The sequence below is a fragment of the Gekko japonicus genome, unplaced genomic scaffold, assembly GCF_001447785.1.
Source record: "Gekko japonicus isolate JY-2015 unplaced genomic scaffold, Gekko_japonicus_V1.1 scaffold926, whole genome shotgun sequence".
In the NCBI taxonomy this organism is placed as follows: domain Eukaryota; kingdom Metazoa; phylum Chordata; class Lepidosauria; order Squamata; family Gekkonidae; genus Gekko; species Gekko japonicus.
This window is the reverse complement of record NW_015163629.1, coordinates 279,104-300,914: the sequence shown is the minus strand read 5'-3', so window position 1 is coordinate 300,914 and position 21,811 is coordinate 279,104. Positions and strand designations below refer to the sequence as shown.

The window sequence follows — 21,811 nt, the reverse complement described above, 5'->3', positions numbered from 1 at the left end:
GTAGTAGAGGAGGGTGGTGGAGGAGACGGGGGGGGGGACCGGCAGGATGGAGGGGGAAGCTTACCTGCTCCTGCTGCTTCCTCCTCCGCCTGCTCTGCGTGGAGCTCCCCCGTCCCCCCCCCCCCGGACATACAGGCCAGTTTGGTGTAGTGGTTAAGTGCGCAGACTCTAATCTGGGAGAACCGGGTTTGATTCCCCATTCCTCCACTTGCACCTGGCTGGATGACCTTGGGCAAGCCATAGCTCTGGCACAGCTGTTCTTGAAAAAGAGCATTTCTGTCAGAGCTCTCTTAGCCCCACCTAACTCACAGGGTGTCTGTTGTGGGGAGGGGAAGGGAAAGGAGTTTGTAAGCCGCTCTGAGACTCCTTTGGGTAGTGAAGGGCGGGGTATAAATCCAATCTCTTCTTCTTCTTTTACCTCACAGGGTGTCTGTTGTGGGGAGGGGAAGGGGAAGGAGTTTGTAAGCCGCTCTGAGACTCCCAAGTGAAGGGCGGGGTATAAATCCAATCTCCTCTTCTTCTTCTCCTCTAATGTAGGGCCTGCGTTGGTACACCCTGAGGTGGGGCAGATGCCAAGGCCCAGGTCTTTTGGCGGGGCCCACTGCCATGGGTCCTCACCCACTCACCTCCCAGTGGCCCATGTGCTTGTTGTGAGCACCCCTGCTACCCATGCTCCCAGCTGCACCTACTGCCCAGCACAGTCAGGGAAAGGTGGTCAAACACTGGGAGGACTGGGAAATGAGCAGATGGGTAGGGGAAGGACAGATAGGTAGTCGGCGTAGTGTAGTGGTTAAAAGCATTAGTCTCTAATCTAGAGAACCAGGTTTGACTCCCCACTCCTCCACATGCAGACAGCTGAGTGAACTTGGGTCAGCCATAGTTCACCTGAAGAAGAGAGAAGAGATTGGATTCATACCCCGCCCTTCACTCGGAATCTCAGAGCGGCTTACAAACTCCTTTTCCCTTCCCCTCCCCACAGCAGACACCCTGTGAGGTGTCTTTCCAGAACTGCTCTTTCAAGGACAGCTCTGACAGAACTATGGCCTTCCCAAGGTCACACCAGCAGCTGCATGCGGAGGAGTGGGGGAATCAAACCCGGCTCTCCCAGATTAGAGTCCGTGCACTTAACCACGACACCAAACTGGCTCTCAAACTTGCAGAGCTGTCCTCTCAAGAGCAGTTTCTCTCAGAGCTCTCTCAGCCCCACCTCCCTCACAGGGTGCCTGTTGTGGGGAGGGGAAGGGAAGGAGACCGTAAGCCGTTCCGAGACTCCTTCGGGTAGGGAAGGGCGGGGTATAAAACCAACTCCCCTTCTTCTGTGGGAGAGGAGAATGCAGGTGGGCAAGAAGGTGTGAGTGGGGGAGGGGACAATGGCAAACAGAGGAGGGGACGGGGGGGGCACTGGGCACTTCCTGCTCAGGGCCCACTGAAGCCTGGAACCAGCCCTGATCTAGCCCCACCCCCTGCTCAATGCAGGATCAGCCCAGAGCATCCCTGACAAGTGTTTGTCCAGCCGCTGCTGGAAGGCTGCCAGCGAGCTCTCCACCTCCCTTGGTGGCCCATCCCACCAATAAACTACTCTTACAGAGCAGGGACACACCAATGCTCCTCGCCTGCCACAAATCTTGTTAGCCTTTCAGGTGCTCCTGGACTCTTGCTCTTTTCTACTGCTACAGACAGACTAGCACACCTTCCCATCTTGATCTCCTCTTACTGTAAGTAAAGGTAAAAGGCAAAGGTTGCGGTGCTCCTCTCCGTTTCAAAGCCGAAGAGCCGGCGCTGTCCGAAGACATTTCCGTGGTCATGTGGCTGGCATGACTAAACACCGAGGTGCACGGAATGCTGTTACCTTCCCACCAAAGCAGTACCGATTTATCTACTTGCAATTTCTTGCTTTTGAACTGCTAGGCTGGCAGGAGCTGGAACTAGAGACGGGAGCTCACTCCGTCATGCGGCACACTCGGGTCCCGAACTGCTGAACTACCGACCTTCCACAGCCTGCAGTTCAGCGTCTTAACCACTTGAGCCATCGCTGCTCTTACTGTAGTCATGAGTAAATTGTTCCATTAGTTTCAAAGGGGCTCATGACCACAGTCTGGTTCTGAACTCTAGAGGATGACCATGTTGAGGTAAAAGATTCTGGGTTTGAATGCACAGACAACTCCCCGCAAACAGAAAAATCAGCGCAGAAAGACGAAAGCTTCTGCCCCGTCTCTTGGCTCTCTGTTTGCGGGGAGCTTTGCACCCAGCGGAGCATTCCGGAATGCGATTCGCCAAGTTAACACAGCGCATTCACAGCATTCTGTCACCTCATTTGCCGCTTCATTCTTCAGGAGGTGTAAACCGGGCCTAATTCCAGGCCTTACGGAGGGTGCGGCTGGCTGCTCTGAAACAAACAAGCCACAAGGTCGGTGGCTTGAACAACGTACCCAAAAAATGCCAAGGGAAAAAAAAAGAAACTGTGATAGGGAACATAGAAAGATCTTATTTTATATGTGAGCTCAGAGTCATGAAAGCTTATGCTGAAATAAATGCGGGAAGTCAAAATACCCTGACCTGGACGGCCCAGGTGAAGCCCAATCTCGTCAGATCTTGGAAGCTTAGCAGGGTCGGCCCTGGCTAGTATTTGGAAGGGAGACCACCAAGGAATAGCAGGGTGGTGACCCGAAGGCAGGCAATGGCGAACCACCTCTGTTCGTCTCTTGCCTTGAAAACCCCACCAGGGGTCGCCATAAGTCAGCTGGGACTCGACGGCACTTTCTACCCTCAGTCATTACGGTGCCACTGGACTTCCGTTTTATTTTGCTACGATAAACTAACATGGGTCTCTTACCAGGGCTCTTTTTGTAGAAAAAGCCCAGCAGGAACTCATTAGCATAATAGGCCACACCCAACAGCAGGAACTCATTAGCATATTGGGCCACACCCCTGACAGCACAGCTCATTAGCACATTAGGCCGCACCCCCATGTTACCAGAAGTGTGCTCATCCAGCCACACCCACCTTTTGCTTCTTATTCTGTTTACCTTGTTTGTTGTCCAAACCCAGGGCTTTTCTGTAGCAGGAACTCCTTTGCATGTTAGGCCACACACCCCTAATGTAGCCAATCCTAATGAGTTTCTGCTGTTGGGTGTGGCCTATTATGCTAATGAGTTCCTGCTGGGCGTGGCCAACTTGGGAGCCAGACGGAACTCCGTTCCTGTGCGTTCCTGCCCTAAAATAGCCCTGGAAGTAACCAAACCAGTCACGTTTCAAAGTATAGTACCAAATCACAAGCCTGATCTCGTCAGATCTCGGGAGTGAAGCAGGGCCGACCCTGGCAAGTATCTGGAAGGGAGACCTCCAAGGAATACCAGGGCAGAGGCAGGCCATAGCAAGCCACCTCTCTAAAACGTCCAAGCCCCACTAGGGGTCGCCAGATGTCAACTGCCAGGCATGCGCGCGCACACACACACAGTAACCCCCCCCCCCAAATTATAATATCAAATCTCAGTTCCACAATTCAAAAGTCAAATTTGGGGGATCAACATCTAATTTATGAAATGTGAAAGATGGCCCTTCAGAATTTTGTCACATTTCAGTTTGGGTCTGATGCTTGTCTGTATCAGTACATGGGGAAAAAGTCCAGTGCCACCTTAAAGACCAACACAGCTTAATTCTGGGCATAAGCTTTCATGTGCAGGCACACTTACCAACAGGCCACCCACCTGAATCTAGCTACACGGAAAAGAAATTCCTTTCTGCCAGGCTGCAATTTATACTGCTAAAGGGCCACTGGAGAGAAATGTGCAATGAATTTTGCTGGCGTGACACAAGGGAAAGCATCGGAGATTTACACGGGGTCAGACATATGGCTTTGTTAGTAGACAGATCTAGGCTCTACTCCAATATACCACAACCGGGATGCCTGGACTTTGATAGACTAACTCCCGAAATCATTAGAAGAGGGACTATCCCACATGCCAAAATATGCATTCAAGAAGCACTGCAAATTAATGTCCTCCACAAAATAAATTCGTCTTGTTAAGCACAGTTGGATCAATAGGGCTGTGACTGCCAGCAGATTTTAGGCTCAGTTCAATCTTTGTACACAGTGTAAAACATCCTGAGGGTTCCCTTTCAGAGATGTAGAAATAGCACATTTTAGACTGAGTGAGGAAATGATCAAAAAAATTCCTGAATAAGGGAAGCATGTGCTGCACGGAAAAAGCTGGGTTAGAAGAATTGTTCTGAACATGCTAGGTTTCCATAGACAGGGAGATCTGGATGGCCTCCAGCCTCCAGGTGAAAACCCTTCCGGACTGCTGAAAGGGTGGATTGTATCTATGATTGTATGATATATATATCATAGAATCGTAGAGTTGGGAGGGATCTCCAGGGTCATCTAGTCCAACCCCCTGCACTATGCAGGAAATTCACAAATATCTCACCCCACACACACCCCACACACACTTCCCAGAAGATGACAAGTGTGTGTGTGTGTGTGTGTGTGTGTGTGTGTGTGTGTGTGTGTGTGTGTGTTAATCAGGGCTTTTTTGTATAAAAAGTCCAGCAGGAACTCATTAGCGATAATAGGCCACACCCAACAGCAGAAACTCATTAGCATATTAGGCCACACCCCCATGCCTTCTCTTGGCTTGCCTGGGCGCCCCACGGCTGCAGAGAGCCTGGACAAGCCCCCCCCCCGAAGGGCCCGGAAGGCAGTTTAAACTCTGGGTTCTGAGTCACGGGGGGGGGGGCCGTCGCTCTCCAGGCCTTCCCTCTGTAGCCAGGCACACAGAGGTTTTGGCTGCAGTGGGCGTGGCCAACTCTGAAACCAGCCGGAGCGCCGTTTCTGTGTGTTCCTGCCCCAAAATAGCCCTGTTAATAAATAAAACCCATCCTTTCAATAATCCAGAAGGGTTGTCACCTGGAGGGAAGTTAGACTGAGAGTGTGTAACTACCCAAGGTCAAACCAGCTGGCTTCCATGGCGGAGTGGGGTTAGGCCAAACTCTAAGTATTATAGCGCACTGGCACTCTTAATTCAGGGGCCCACAGAGCCGCGACTCCCCTGCATATTCTACCTTCCTGGTAAAATCCAGGAAGGGCTGCACCACAGATTAAGGCCCATTCTGCACCTAGCATTCGCTCCGTTGTTTTACCAAACCCACCCTGGAACAGAAAAAGATGCAGCTCAAAACCACATTCAAATACCCCCCGGGGCCAACGCTGTACTGACTGCAAAGTCACCCCTCCTGAATGCCATAAAACAGCCTCAGATCTATGCAGACGGTACCATAAAACCGAGAGATCAAACAAAGTGAAAGCGGCCTGCAGTCTGAACACTGCCATAAAATCCGACAAAGCGAAAGTGGCACGCGACGTAGAGGGGAGTTTCTGTTCCAACGTGGGTCTGGTAAAACAGCGGGGCGAATGCTAGATGCAGAATGGGCCTATATCTGCTCACAGAACGAAGTCTGAGTCCAGTGGCACCTTTAAGACCAACAGAAGTTTTATTCAAGGTAGGAGCTTTCGTGTGCCATACCGTGAATTAAACGTTTGTTGGTCTTAAAGGTGCCGCTGGACTCAAACTTGGTTCCACTGCTCTAGACCAACATGGCTGCCCCACCTGGATATATCTGCTCGCTTCAGTCATCAGAGGACCCCCCCCCCCAGAAAGCTGATATACAGTATGCCTTCATAAATTGCTTTTTTGCATACAGTAAGAATTGGGGCAGGGCTACCGCTGATGCTATTAAATTCTTGTGACATTTCCAATTTCAAAGCGTTTGTCTTAAAACTGAGTCTCCCAGGGGTTGGCCTAGCTAGCAAATGACTTGAAAAGCCACAGGCTGGGTGAGCCTGTGAAGGAAGCAATATTCTAGAAAAAGGAAGTAGCTCTTCCAGGGCACTCTGGACAGCATTAAATGCCCCTCCGGCTAGTCCCTCCAATTCTAGAGCATTAAATTGCCCTCCAGCTGGTCCTTCCAATCCTAGACCGATTTCTCATTCGCCGCTGCTCCGCCCTCTCGTTTCCCTTTGCCCCCATCACATTAGTCAATGTCCCACTACTTGCTGCACGGCTGCATTTTGCCCCGCAGCTTCGCCTGATTTCCCCCGCGTCTACTCGATCCTCAAAAAACCAGGATTGAGTCGATGCGGGGGAAATCGGGCGAAGTTGCGGGGCAAAATGTGGCTGCGCAACAAGTAGTGAGAAATTGACTAATGTGATCGGGGCAAAGGGAGACAGGAGGGCAGAGCAGCGGCTAGTGAGAAATTGGTCCTTGAGAAACCCCCTTTTGCCCATCCCCATTTCAGCCTGGCCATCCCACACCTCAGGGCAGAGAAGGAGCATCAATATGCCAACTGCTTTGCTAAGGTTTCACCCGGTCAGAAAAGTTTCTTTACTTGAGCAATATGTCTGGACGATATCCTTCATTTGCCAGTTGTTCCTGGAAGCGAGGACTTCGATCAGCATCTCCTCATCGGTCCCAGGACCCTTAAATACAAGCAAACAAAAAAGGCCTTGCGCTCAAATCAATAAGTATTTTCCTGTTGTAAATGGATTAGAGAGGATATTGATGAGGCTCCCGGATTTATCAGCCTTCAGAAGATGAAGCACCAATAAACAGATGTTTTAAGGTAAGATTTCGAAAGAGGGAACGTCCGAAATATTCACTCCGACAGGAGGAGGGAAATGAGTCCTAGCCAAGTGAAGTAGCATCTAAATTTCCATCAACTTGAATGGGAGAAGTTTCAGCAAGTGCTTAAAAATGTTTAAACATTTGCTGGGTGGCAGAAATGTAAAATTTTCAAACATTTCAAAGCCACGGGGAGGAAAAAAAAAATCTGTTTTTCCCTCAGAAAAAAACCTGAAATTTCAAGAAAAACTGGACTATATGCATTACTTTTCTGTCAAACCTAACCCCCCTTTTCCTGCTAAACAATGTAAAAGGCATACAATGTAAAAGGCATAGTTAGCATATAAAATTGTGTTAACTGGAATAGTTGTGGCATTGAAAAATAGAAATGCCATTGTTTCCCACAAGCTAAACTCCAAATATACCCAGTACTTCCTGTACACTATGCTATTTTATCACATTTCACTTACTCCAAAAGAAAAAAGAATCTCCCCCTCTCTCTCATAGGAGGGGTTTTTCCTGCTCTCCCAATGCTCATATGATATATATTTGAAAAATTGAAAACAAAAAGCATGTCACTCATTTCAAAAGTTAAAACAATGGGCATTTCTACAGTAAGTAATGCAACTCACGTGGCAGGGAGGTGTCTGTTGGTTGCTGCCTTGTCTGGCCCTGTTGAGTCCTCCCTCAAAGTCCAAAATAGCCCTGAAAAGAGTTCTGCCTCTTCCCCGTGCCTTTCACTGACAAAAACCAAGGCTTCAACTGGCAATGCTGTTGTAGTCGTCTAGCAACGGCCACAGAGGGCATTTGTTTCTTAAAGGTACAGGCGCTGCTTCTATTACTGGGGGGGCGCTTAAACCCCCAGTGTTATTTTCCCCAGATTTCAGAGTTCCCTGCAAACCTGGGATTTGTAGAACATCTGTCTTGTCTGTTCATGGCCCCAGTCTCTGGATTTAAGAATCCACAGATTTGGCTGCACTGAGAATTAGATATACCGATTTCATATATATTAATATGACAATCTTTGTTTTTTTTAAACTTGTCTCAAAAGTACCACCAGAAAGAGCAGGCTAAATCATTCCGAAGAAAACTGCAAGTATTCACACCACCTTTACGGACACTTACTTTTAAGGCTCTGTACAGCAGCTGAGCATCAAAAACCGCGGGAGGGATGACAAGAGCCACCATAAGGTGCTTCACATCGCCTGAAAGCTCATCCCTCAGTACGTCTTTCAGATCCTAAACAAAACACAAGAGAAGCAGAATACATCTCACTGCTGAAAGTCACATCTGTACCCCACCCCACAGCCCGTCTTCCTTTCACCACGTGGACATTACCAAACTGGTCCTTCTGCACAAATCCTGTATCTCGGGAAGAAGGGTTCCAGCCAATCCTCCTAAGCATGTATCTCATCCAGAACTGGAGAGCCCCGCCTTCCCACACCCACCAGCCAATCCTCACTAACCCCCCCACAGCATCCCCAGGACAGCCAGACACCGATTTACTACAGATGGCACTCACAAAGCCCTGCTCCATCTCCCCACATCTCTACATCCTGACAGGCCGCCGTATTTTATATCCCGCCATTCCTCAGAGGAGACAGTGTCATAGATGCAACGAACATGAAATTGAGCAAACTTCAGAGGACGGCGGAAGACCGGAAAGCCTGGCGGGAGCTGGTCCATGGGGCCGCGAAGAGTCGGACTCGACTGTGCGACTGAACAGCAACAACAACAAAAAATTCCTCAGAGGAGCTCCGGACTCTGCACATGCACTACACCAGTTTGGTGTAGTGCTTAAGTGCATGGACTCTAATCTGGGAGAACCGGGTTTGATTTCCCACTCCTCCACTTGCACCTGGCTGGATGACCTTGGGTAAGCCATAGTTCTGATAAGAGCTGTTTTTGAAAGAGAGCAGTTTCTGTCAGAGCTCTCTCAGCCCCACCTACCTCACAGGGTGTCTGTTGTGGGGAGGGGAAGGGAAAGGAGTTTGTTAGCCGCTCTGAGACACCTTTGGTTAGTGAAGGGCGGGGTATAAATCCAATCTCCTCCTCCTCCTCCTCCTCCTCCTCACAATGATCCTGAGAGGTATGCTAGGTAGAGGCAGTGAGACCTGCAGAAGGCTACCTAGACAGCTTCACGGAGACCTGAACACTCCTCCCAGCCATTATTCCCAGTATGCAAACCCCTGCACGACATGTTAAGTTTTTCGGCAAAACCAAACTGCAGTTTAGCCATCACTATGGTCACTATGGGCTGCGGTGCCTCAAGTGGTTAAGACACTGAACTGCAGACCAAAAGGTCGGTAGTTCAGCAGTTTGAGACCTGAGTGCCGCATGACGGAGTGAGCTCTCGTCTCTGGTCCCAGCTCCTGCCAACCTAGCAGTTCGAAAGTAAGAAATTGCAAGTAGATAAATAGGTACCACTTCGGTGGGAAGGTGACAGCGTTCCGTGCGCCTCGACATCTAGTCATGCCGTCCACATGACCACGGAGAAGTCTTTGGACAGCGCTGGTTCTTCGGCTTGGAAACGAAAATGAGCACCGCATCCCTAGAGTTGGATTCAACTGGCTTTCGAGCAAGGGAAACCTTTACCTTTATGGTCTTGTATAGCAGAAATATTTCCATTCAGTTCCTTCGTTGATGCATCCCTTTGTGCCCCGACCGTCCTTCCCAAACCTTACCTTTCCTGAACCTTCCCTAAAACACCCTGCAATCAGCTGCCGCTGAGCATTCGTCCTGCTTGTCAGGATGCTGAAGATCGTAGTCCTCGCCTCACCTCCTAAAATGAAATGCACCATGTCGTCATTCAGAAGCGGTTGAAATCCCAGTCCCATAAGCAACACAGTCCAATGATGAGCTGGCATTTTGCTGTGATCTGGAATCTGGTACCCACCTTCCCCACCGAATCCTAGCCTTTGGTATTCTGGCTAGCCAGGACTGGGTGCTGTTGCTCCCCCAAAACAGCAGTGGAGTTCCTTGCAACCCTGCAACCAATAAGCCCCAAGCACAGTCTTCCTGCAACCAGGGGTCATTTCCTGCAGGAGCGCACAGGAGCGGAGCTCCGGCAGTAAGGAGCCCAGGGGGCGGGCACATGCAACAACCCCCACCCCCTGCTCCCAGCAGCCCTCAGTCAGAGCAAGAAGCAACCAGGTAAGTTGCAGAGCCCCCCTCCCCGTTCCAAAACAGTCCAGTGGCACCTTTAAGACCAAGTTTTATTCCGGTACAAGCTCTCCCTCCTCTGCAAGGACAGATCTGTACGTTCCCCCCACACACACACACTAGCTAGCAATCCAAAACTCACTGTGTGAGACAGGATGCTGGACTAGATGGACCACTGGTCTGCTCCAGCAGGGCTCATCTTCTGTTCTTATCAGGGGAAGGCCTCGGCCTCTATGCTCTGTTGTTGCCCATCAAGAGGAACTGGTTGGCCACTGTGTGAGACAGGATGCTGGACCAGATGGACCACTGGTCTGATCCAGCAGGGCTCATCTTATGTTCTTATCAGAGGAAGGCCTCGACCTCTATGCCCTGTTGTTGCCCATCAAGAGGAACTGGTTGGCCGCTGTGTGAGACAGGATGCTGGACTAGGTGGACCACCGGTCTGATCCAGCAGGACTCATCTTATCTTCTTATCAGGGGAAGGCCTCGGCCCCTATGACCTGTTGTTGCCCATCAGGAGGAACTGGTTGGCCACTGTGTGAGACAGGATGCTGGACTAGAAGGACCCTCACTGGTCTGACCCAGCAGGGCTCTTCTTATCTTCTTATGGCTGGCTCTCACTCAAGACAGGTCCTTAATCTGACCCAGCAAGATGATTACCATGAAATCAAGTCCTCTCGTCCACCACAAGGACTTTGGGTCACACATGCACTGGCAGTCCCGTGCTTCCCAGGCCATCGCAGGGCCAATTAATCAGGATAGCAAAACACATGGGGTGTGTGTGTCAGCCTTTCTCTCCTCCCTGCCTGAAATTCCCAACCTGAAATTGCCCCGGGAGCCAGTGCTCCAATCCGAATTGGAGTCTTGTGAGCAACAATTCTACTTGGTGAGCTCCTGGCATTAAAGTTGTGAGCGAGTGATTTGAACATAAGAACATAAGAGACGCCAATGTTGGATCAGGCCAAAGGCCCATCCAGTCCAACACTCTGTCACACAGTGGCCAGAAATACCAGGTGCCATCAGGAGGTCCACCAGTGGGGCCAGGACACCAGAAGCCCTCCCACTGTTGACCCCCCCCCCAAGCACCAAGAAGACAGAGCATCACTTGCCCCAGAGCCCCTATCTATATCTATATATTTGGCTACTGCATAAATCAGTTTTCTCTGGAGCCGTCCTTCCTGAGCTAAGACAAAAAATGTGTCAGCTGGAGGCTCAAAAACTGAGCTTGCTCACGCTAACTCAGCTTAGAGGGCACACTGCTGGGAGCCACTACTGACTCCATTGGCAAGCTTGTGTACAGCAGTTCCCTGGCAGCTCTTCCATTAAAGAAAACATGGATTCATCATGATGTATTCATCATGGATGGGGAGGGGATGCTTGTAGGGGCTTCACACCAGACCCCGAAGGCTGTCTTGACACATCAAAGCCGTCGGGTTTGGTGCAACACAAAAAGAGACAGCTGCGGAGTCTGATGCAAACTCTCACGCTCGCCCAGCAATCCAGCAAATGCACAAGCGTGTCCTGGCCCGCTGCTGGACCTCCTGATGGCACCTGGTATTTTTGGCCACTGTGTGACAGAGTGTTGGACTGGATGGGCCTTTGGCCTGATCCATCATTGGCTTCTCTTACGTTCTTATGTTTTTAGCTCTGTCGGTCTTCCTCCTAGCCCGGAGTTAGGCGGGACCACAATGCGAGCTTACTCATACCTCTTATGGCTTTCCAAATGATCTCAGCCTCTCTCGCCGCATTGAAACCTCCTGTGTCCCGGACTGTTCCTCGATTGCCAATCTAAAAACAAGGGAATCCAAATTTACAAAGCTACTCTCCTGGTTTTCGCCTCAAGAAATTCAGACACGCAAATTAACACAGGCGGGGTCCTTTCTCAATGTTCGAGTGCCTGCTTCCGTCAAACCTTGCTTCGCTCTGGTTGCCATGGTTATTGGGGGGAGGGGATTCCTACGGGGAGGGCGGTTGAGTGAATGAGTGAGACCTTTGCTTGTAGAAGTCATAACTTTCCTCGCAAGTTGTACCTCCTTTCCCTTTCCCAGGGTGAGGTCCCAGCTTGAGTAAGACGTATTATCTTTTCCTTGGTCGAGATGGCAACACCAAGACGTATTATCTTTTCCTTGGTCGAGATGGCAACACTAGGCATGGCGTGAATGGGTGACTTGGGGGAAAGAAGGGGCTTTTATTCGAATTACCTATATTAAGCTTGTACCCGCCAAAAGTCTTTGGTTCTAACTCACTGACTTTCTGGATCATGCATATACCTCAATAAACTTATCACTGCCAAGAGAGAGTTGTTGAGAGTAACTGGACTGGGGGTCTGACAGCTTCACAGGTTGAAAGGTCTCAGATTGCTAGCCAAGCCGCTTCTCTGAACGTCCCCCATGCCCCAGTAGGAGTCGCTGGAGGTCGCCATGACTTCCAGGCACGGGCGCGTGCACATGGACGCACACACACAAAAATACCAAAGAAAAGGGGGGAAAAAGAAAGGTCTCAGATTGTCCCTGGACTCTCCAGTGAAAGGGACCAGGAACCACCTTCATTTTCCTAAATGGAATGAAAGAAGGGTAAAGTGGAAAACTAAGGTCCAGAACAACCCCCCAAAATGACATTGTCTTGGAATAGCGACTTGGTTGGCAAGAAGGGGAACTTTGCCTCCTTGAGTCAAGAGGAAAGGTGGGGTAGAAATGTTTTATAAATACTTCAATATCTGCAGGAATAAATAAATTGATATAATTCAACTGCTGATTGGCCAGGAGAAGCAGAGAAGTTCTGGGCCTGACTGCCAATCCCACCACGATTTATTAAAACTTTTCTGAAATGGCACCTGGTACCTGACTCTTTTTACTGACATGTAAGGAAACCATTCAGTTTCTCCCACCAGAACTCTGAGGACCAGAAACATGACTTGCTCAAAAAGAAGACAACTGCCCTTGTAAGCTCTCCCCACCCCATACCAAACGCAAAAATCTAAGCCACGTTCCTCCAGTTATGGCCTGACCACGGGAACGTAAATAGGACAATACCTTGGGGGAAAAACGAAGACTGCCCAGTTAAGAAGAAGAAGAGATTGGATTTATACCCTGCCCTTCACTACTCGAAAGAGTCTCAGAGCTGCTTACAATCCTTTTCCCTTCCCCTCCCCACAACAGACACCCTGTGAGGTCAGTGGGGCTGAGAGAGCTGTTTCGAGGACTGCTCTTGAGAGAACAGCTCTGTGAGAACTTGTGACTGACCCAAGGTCACACCAGCAGCCGCAGCATTCTCCCAGGTTAGAGTCCGCACTCCTAACCACTACACCAAACTGGCTCTAGTTGTCGCTTTTTGCTGATTACATCTGATCTGGCTAAAATGGGCAGAGGGAAATTCACTTGGGTGTGGAGGAGGAAACCCCCCCCCCCCCGAGCTTATGATCTCAGTCTTTCAGGAATGTTGACTTCGTTCCTCTGTTTTAAAAGGGAGACAGAAAGGGAGAGAATTGCCGAGGAACAGAATCCAGCCAGCAGGATAACGCTTTTGTTCTGAGCATCTCCAAATCCAGCCCACTCTAAGGGAAGGACAAAAGTGACGCATGAACAGCACATTCCTGCAATCGTCTCCCACATAAAGTCCACTTTGTGGTACAACAGGGAGTGAGACGCTAGCTGGATAAAGCCCCCATCGAAAGCAACGTTTCAGAAGGCCCCCCTGTTCATCCCAGAGAGATGCCATTTCAGCCAGGGATATCAAACAAGAGAGTCACAGTCCACCAACAGAAATACAAAGAGAAGAAGAAAACTGCAAACAGGCGCTACATCTATGAAACAAAAACATTCAATAATAGTATATTCTTTTTTGCAGCAGTGTGTATATTTATAACTACAAGGTGCACAAAAAAAGGTCCTTAAAGACAGTTGTTGACGAAGCTCTCCGGATTATGGGTTCGTTTCGTTGACACTTCACCCGACCGGGACCGTAACAACAATGTGATGTCTTCTATTCTTTGAACATTGTAGAATGCCACAGTGGCTTGCACTGCCTGCTGGTGTTCCCTGCTTGCTTCCTACCTCCTCACCGTATATGCAGGCTGAGCAGGTGAGACGCAAGCAGGACCCACGGACAGACAGTGCAAGTCCCAACGCACCCTCAGTTCAGCAGCACGATGTTCGGGAAGACCAGGCCAAAAATTCGTTGCAGCCAACTCCAAATCATTATTTCTCCCATCTAACCGATTTCCCTATCCCCACCCATCCTATCCCAAATCCAAGCTTTGCTTTTATTTATTTACTTATTTTATTCTTTTTATATCCCGCCCTACCCTGCAAGCGGGCTCAGGGTGGCTCACAACACAGAGAGTAAAACAATAAACAGTAATCCATAAAAATACATCACGGACACGTCAATTAAAAAATCCCCAGATGGGAGCATAACAGTCTAATGACAGGAACTGCTGCCACAGTGCCAAGGGAGGGCAAGTTTCTCTCAAAGCCAGAATCGGCTGGTGCGGCGCCAGTTGTGGGTATAGGCAGCGCCCCAGGCAGATGGTGCAAATTAAGCAGATTGGTCAGGTTGCGCAGGGAAGGCCGGTGTCATTTGGACATCCTCCGCCTCCGCCAAAAGCCTGGTGAAACAGCTCCATTTTGCAGGCCCCGCGGAATTGTAATAAATTTCGCAGGGCCCTGATCTCAATCGGGATCACATTCCATCAGGCAGGAGCCCGGGCTGAAAAAGGCAAGGCAGATGTCCTTTGGGCCGGGGACTACCAACCGATGCTGTTCAGAAGAGCTCAAAGCTCTTCGGGGCACGTCTGGGGAGACACGGTCCTGTAGTTATGCTGGTCCCTGGCCGTATGGGGCCTTAAAGGTTAGTACCATAACCTTGAATCTGGGGGGTTGCACGCATGCGCTAAACTAAGCCGGCTATGTTTTCCCCGAGCTCTGCCTTCAAACTAAAGAATTTATAGCTCAAAAGTTTGTAAACACTACGAAAACCCAGACAAGAAGCTGATAACCAGGGAGCAGCTGGATAGAACAACTTCAGAGCAGTAAGAACCTAATTTATTGCTGTGTCAGAAAGGAAAGTCTTGAGATTCTTAAGGCCGCTCCCAAAGCCTTCAATCAGATATGGCGAAAACGATTAAGGATTTATCTGAGCAGATTGCAGGACTCCAAAGCACAGTCCTTGCCTTCCAAGAAAAAAATTAGTGGGGAGTTAACCTCATTACGTGGGGAAGTTAGTAAAATAGGGACAGAAATAGCCTCTATAAAGCAGTCCGCTACGACAGCCAAAGAGCTTGCTGAAGCTAATGAGCTAAAAATATCTTCGCTGACTCGTCAAATAAACGACTTGTCAGATAGGAACAGAAGAGCCAACCTTATTCTATCAGGGATATCAGAGGAAGTTGCTGCAAACAAATTGGAAGAGACCCTGATACAGTGGTTGCAAACAAATGAAGTAGTGATAAAGGCAGAGGATGTTGAAAGAGTGCACCGGCTGCAAAGGAACGGGAGGGGCGGGCCCCCTAGAGATGTAATAATTAAATTTGCCAGAGAGAACATGCAACAACAAATATATACAACACTAAAGAAGAAGAAAGAACTGACGTTTAGAGGACAAAAAGTGTGGGTCAGACAGGATTTTTGCCAAGAGACCTTAAGGAAAAAAACCCTCATGAGTCCTTTTGCTCAAAAGCTTCATGCAAACAATGTTAAATTCTCATGGGGCTATCCATCCTCTATAATTATATTTCGAGAAGGAAAGAGACTCATGGCAAGGAACACTACAGAGGCAAAAGATCTTCTAAAACAATTAGGAATCAACACAGATGACATGGGAGAGCAAGAAATGGAAGAGGAATCGGGGGTGCCTGATGATGGTGATGAAGGAACTTCAGAGAGAAGAGAGAAACGTCTCAGGACCAGCTCCAGATAACCAATTAAGGGAAGTATACCTTTACTGACTGAGCTAACGATTATTATTATTATTATTGATACAGTATTAAGAAGGGGGAGGAGGGGGGATGCGTGCAATCCATGCAGTGGAGAGGGGGAAAGAGATTTTCTTTCCAGTATTACTCTCAACCACAGGGGGGGAAAGGGTAAATTAATTAAACATCCAAATTGGTCACAGCCACGAGATGACAAAGCCATGTGGGACATGGATAAAACAATAAAAACTTTATCACTGAATGTCAATGGTTTAACATCAGAATTTAAAAGATACAGGATAGCCAAGTTGGCAAGAGAGCAAAAAATAGATGTTTTATGTTTACAGGAAACACATAAGAAAAGAAATGACAACAAGCCTTTGCTAAAAGACTCGACCTCTCTCAGCCCCACCTGCCTCACAGGGTGCCTGTTGCGGGGAGTGGAAGGCGACTGTAAGACATTTTGAGACACAGGAGGCCAGCTGGGTGACCTTGGGCTAGTCATGTTTCTCTCCGGACTCTCTCAGTCCCACCTGCCTCACAAGGTGCCTGTTGTGGGGAGAGGAAGGGAAGGCGGTTGTAAGCCACGTTGAGACACATGAGGCCTGCTGGGTGACCTTGGGCCAGTCACGTTTCTCTCAGGACTCTCTCGGCCCCACCTGCCTCACAGGGTGCCTGTTGCGGGGAGGGGAAGGCGATTGTAAGCTGCTTTGAGACTCCTTCAGTTGGACAAAGGGAGCCTGGACTCTCAAAAGGTCCTACCACCCCAAATCTTGTTGGCCTCTAAGATGCTACTGGACTCAACTCCAGAACTATGGTTATACCCACCCCAGTGCTCTGACCCTCCACGATCTTCCTGGGCCCTGTCGCTCTTTGTGCTCTCAAGAGGCAGGATTTATTTGCGAGGAGGCTCAAGACATGGCCAATGTTCCCTCTAAGCTGTGGACTCTTGTGAGCAAAAATTCTACTTTGTGAGCTACTGGCATTAAAGTTGTGAGCAAGAGATTTGGCTGCTGGATAAACTAGTTTGCTCTGGAGCCCTCCTTCCTGAGCCGAGACCAAAATGTGTGAGCCAGAGGCTCAAAAACTGTGAGCTAGCTCACACCAACTCAGCTTAGAGGGAACACTGGACATGGCTGGCTTACTTGCCGGTAGATTCTTGGGGTGTGTCGGCGCTCCCATCACACAGAAGATCTGCTTGCAGTTCACTGCCTCCAGGGCACCAAATTCTACACCCAGCCCCAAATCCAGCTCTTCCATTACAGCAGCTACCAAATGCAATGTTGTCAGATCTCAGAAGCTCAGCAGGGTCAGCCCTGGTTCGTACCCGGATGGGCGACCAAGGCTCCCTCTCAGGTGCGGAGTCTTGTGAGCAGAAATTCTACTTTGTGAGCGACTGGCATTAAAGGTGTGAGCGAGCGATTTGGCCACTGCATAAATTAGTTTGCTCTTTCGCCATCCTTCTTGAGCTAAGGCAAAAATGTATGAGCTGGAGGCTAAAAAACGTAAGCTTAGTGGGAACACTGGTCAGGACTAATGCTCCCTCTAAGGTGTGGAGTCTTGTGAGCAAAAATTCTACTTTGTGAGCTACTAGCATTAAAGTTGTGAGCAAGTGATTTGGCCGCTGCATAAATTAGTTTGCTCTGGAGCCCTCCTTCCTGAGCGAAGACAAAAAGTCTGTGAGCTGGAGGCTAAAAAACTGTGAGCTGCGGTGGCTCAAGTGGTTAAGACGCTGAACTGCAGGCTGTGGAAGGTCAGTAGTTCAGCAGTTCAAGACCCGGGTGCCGCATGACGGAGTGAGCTCCCGTCTCTAGTTCCAGCTCCTGCCAACCTTGCAGTTCGAAAGCAAGAAATTGCATGTAGATAAATAGGTACCACTTCGGTGGGAAGGTAACAGCGTTCCGTGCGCCTGGGTGTTTAGTCATGCCGGCCACATGACCACGGAAATGTCTTTGGACAGCGCTGGCTCTTCGGCTTTGAAATGGAGATGAGCACCGCAACCCTAGAGTCGGATTCGACTGGCTTTCGAGCAAGGGAACCTTTACCTTTACCTAGCTCACACTAACTCAGCTTAGAGGGAATACTGACCACCAAGGAAGGCCGCAGCTGCCACACAGAGGCAATAGCAAACCACCTCTGTTTCTCTCTTGCCTCAAAAACCCTACGGCGTCACCACAAGTCAACTGCAAGTTGACGGCGCTCTTCTCCCACCACCACATAAGCCAAGTTGCAACAAAAAACATACTGCGGCGTTTTCATTTTACTCACCCAAGCTGAGGCCATGATTAACTTCTCTCCGGAGGATGCTGAAGAAGAAACCAGATATAAATACAACCGTAACACTGTGCACATACACTTTTGAGACCATGAGTTCCAGCAACCGGTGTGACCGTCGCAGGAACGTACTGGACAATTCTGGGAACACCACGCAGGGTTCCAAGTCTCTCCCCATCGAAGGCACCCCCATTTCAAAACATTTGTTTTTATCTTGGTTTCTGCTTCTTTTCCTTCAAAGGTTCTTGTCAAGAACATTGGTTTGTTCAAAATGGAGTTCTGTTTTAAAAGTTGGTCCAGTCTGGCTATGGCCTGTATTTGTTTATTCTTTATTTTATTTATTTATTTGTTTGATTTATATCCCGCCCTCCCAAAGGCTCAGGGCGGCTCACATGCGGCAAAGCCGTATTTATATAATAAATAAAACATTTAAAATCACAATAAAACCTTCCAATAATACGGTGCTATACCTATATTAATCATCCAAGATGGGGACAACCCCCCCCCCAGGTTTGGTGGCTAGCTGTCTCAGTAGCGTGGTCTCCCACTACACTGTCTCAAACTTCTGCCAGGGCCCGCTTGCCCCCGTTCTTATAGGGCAGCCGATGACTTGCCACCTCGGTGGTAGAATAGTGGCGGCGGCGGCTCCTACTCGAAGGCCTGGCAGAAGAGATCCGTCTTGCAGGCCCTGCGGAACTGCAGAAGGTCCCGCAGGGCCCGGAACTCCTCTGGGAGCTCATTCCACCAGGTAGGAGCCGCCACCGAAAATGCCCTGGCCCTAGTAGAGGCAAACTTAATCTCTCGGGGACCTGGCACTCCCAAGGGATGGAGCTTCCCCGATCATAGTGCTCTTGAGGGAACATACGGGAAGAGACGGTCCTTCAGGTAAGCCGGACCCTGGCCATTCAGGGCTTTAAAGGTGAGAACCAGCACTTTGAAGCGAATCCGGTATGCTATCGGCAGCCAGTGCAGCGCTTGCAGCCCAGGCCGAATATGGTCTCGCCTAGAGAGACCCAACAACAGCCTGGCTGCAGCATTCTGCACTAGCTGCAGCTTCCGGATTTGCAACAGAGGCAGCCCTAAGTAGAGAGTGTTCCAGTAGTCAAGCCTCGAGGTGACCGTCACGTGGATCACAGTGGCCAGGTCTTCACGATAAAGGTAGGGGACCAACTGCCGGGCCAGCCGCAGATGATAAAAGGCCGCTTTGGCAGTGGCTGCTACCTGGGCCTCCATTCTCAACGAGGAGTCCAAGAGCACCCCCAGACTCCTAGCCTCCCGCCAAGGCACCAATGGCACCCCGTCGAAGACCAGGAGTGGGAGCCCCAACCCCAGACCAGTCCGACTTAGGCCCAGGACCTCCGTCTTTTCCAGGTTTAATTTCAACCGACTCAGCCTGAGCCAACCAGCCACGGCTTGCAACGCCCGATGCAGGTCATAGGGACCAGAGTCCGACTGGCTGCCTAGCATCAGATAGAGCTGGGTATCATCAGCATATTGATGGCCCCCAAGCCCACACCTCCAGGCAATCTGGGCGAGGGGGCGCATGTAGATGTTAAACAACATCGGGGACAACATGGCTCCCTGGGGCACCCCACACTCAAGGGGTTGCCTTCGGGATTGCTGGTCCCCTATCGCCACCCTCTGTCCCCGACCTTGGAGAAAGGAGACAAACCACTGAAGGACAAGCCCCTGAATCCCCACGTCGGCGAGGCGGCGGGCCAGCAACTAGTGGTCGACCGTATCGAACGCAGCCGACAGGTCTAACAACACCAGTGCCGCCACACCACCCCGATCCAGATGCCTACGGAGGTCGTCCGTCAAGGCGACCAGCACCGTCTCCGTCCCGTGGCCAGGGCGAAAGCCGGACTGGAATGGATCGAGGACAGAAGCCTCATCCAGGTAGCCCTGTAACTGTGTCGCCACCGCCCTCTCAATCAGTTTGCCCAAATAGGGCAAATTGTTGAAAACCAACTCTTCTTCTTCTTCTTACTCTTTTCTACTGTGACAGACATACTAATGCAGCCACCCATCTTGACAAGTCCAGGTGGTTAGCTGTGTTGGTCTGAAGCAACAGAACAAAGTTTGTGTCCAGCGGCACCTTCAAGACCAACAAAGTTTAGTTCTGGGTACAAGCTTTCATGCACGTGCACACTTCTTCAAAACATATCTGAAGAAGTGTGCATGCAGAGGAAAACTTGTACTCAAAATTAAACTCTGTCGGTCTTAAAGGAGCCACTGGGCTCAAACTTTTGTTTGTTTTATAAGAACATCAGAAGAGCCCTGCTGGATCAGACCAGCAACCCATCCTGTCTCACAAGGTGGCCAACCAGTTCATATGGAAGTCAAACAACAGGGCACAGAGGTCGAGGCCTTCCCCTGATGTTGCCTCCTGGCACTGGGAATCAGAGGTTTACTGCCTCTTAACGTGGCCCTTTCTTACACGCCCAGGGAAATGCTGATCAGCACTTTGGGGTCAGGAAGCAATTTTTCTCCAGGCCAGTTTGGCTGGAGATCCTGGAGTGGGTTTGTGTTTTTTTTGCCATCTTCTGGGCGTGGAACAGCGGTCACTGGGTGTGTGTGTGTGTGTGGGGGGGGATCTGTGAATTTCCTGCCTTGTGCAGGGGATTGGGCTAGACGACCCTGGAGGTCCCTTCCAACCCTATGATTCTAGGTTCCCCTCCATCACCACAGCTAGTAGCCACTGGTAGGTCTACCTTCCATCGATCTATCTAGTCCCCTTTTAAAGCTGTTTGTTCCTGTGGCCATTACTACATCCTCTGGCAGCAAATATGACATTTTAATCACTTGCTCTGTAAAGGAGTATTTCCTTTTGTCCATCCTGAACCTACTGCCCACCAGCTTCATCGGATGCCCACCAGTTCTAGCCTTTTGGGAGAGGGAGAAAAAGTTATCTGTCAATCCTCTCCGTCCCATGCATAATTTTATCAGCCTCTATCATGCCCCCTCAGTAGTCTCTCCAACACTTAGAAATCACATTAAAATTTCTGAAGGGAAAAGACCCAGGCTCAGCACCCTTCCCTCATAGGGAAGGCACGCCAACCCCTTCAATCATCTTGGTTGCCATCAAGGCTCCCTCTCAGCTGTGGAGTCTTGTGAGCAAAAATTCTACTTTGTGAGCTCCTGGCTTTAAAGTTGTGAGCGAGCGATTTGGCTACTTTGCTCTGGACTGGAGCCCTCCTTCCTGAGCTGAGACAAAAACGTGTGCGCCGGAGACTAAAAAGCCGTGAACTAGCTCACACCAACTCAGCTTAGAGGGAACACTGGTGGTTGCAATCACCTGCGGTGCAACAGGTCTGTGGCTCGCAGGAACCGGGTGCAGGAAACTTTCTCTACATCCCCCTCCCCGCAAAATCCCGATCGATCCCTCCCTCCCCCCCCAGAGAGCCGGGTGGGGGAGGAGGCCGCCTGGCGGACGGCCTGGGGAGAAGAAGAGCACCCCCGCCCCTGCTGCCCCCCGCGCCGACTTACCCGCCAGCAGCAGCCCAGGCGCGCCTCCAGCCGCCGCGGAGTGGCCCAGCGAGCCCCGTCCGGGAGAAGTCGCGCCGCGCCCTCTGGAGGCTCCACCTGCCCAGCCGCGGAGGAGGAGCGCCCGGGTCACACTCCAGGCCCTCCGGGCGGCGAGGCTCAGCCGCCCCCGCCGCCGCTCCCTCGCTCTAGCCGCCCCAGCGCCTGCTTCGCCCGCCCGGCCTCCATCCCCCCGACCCGGGCTGCTGCAACGAGTGGCGCTTCCGTCCCCGCGCCCGGCTGGAGCGCGGCCGCTTCGGCGTCGTCCGCAAGTGCGCCTCCCTCCACCTCCAAGAGGGGGCAGGTCGAAGCCCCGCG

At 50.4% G+C, this 21,811-nt stretch overlaps 1 protein-coding gene across 1 annotated transcript in view; it reads right to left on the bottom strand.

The window, feature by feature from the left end:
* The window catches only part of ANXA3 (annexin A3), a 35,037-nt gene extending 13,523 nt beyond the window's left edge, over positions 1-21,514 (bottom strand). The window contains exons 1-6 of the mRNA XM_015407526.1: positions 21,458-21,514; positions 17,963-18,000; positions 11,490-11,571; positions 9,306-9,403; positions 7,747-7,860; positions 6,389-6,479 (exon numbers count right to left, since the gene is read on the bottom strand). Coding sequence (XP_015263012.1) covers positions 6,389-6,479; positions 7,747-7,860; positions 9,306-9,403; positions 11,490-11,571; positions 17,963-17,977 — 400 coding nt within the window. The 5' untranslated portion in view covers positions 17,978-18,000; positions 21,458-21,514. The remainder of the gene's footprint in view (positions 1-6,388; positions 6,480-7,746; positions 7,861-9,305; positions 9,404-11,489; positions 11,572-17,962; positions 18,001-21,457) is intronic.
* Positions 21,515-21,811: the final 297 nt, after the last annotated feature.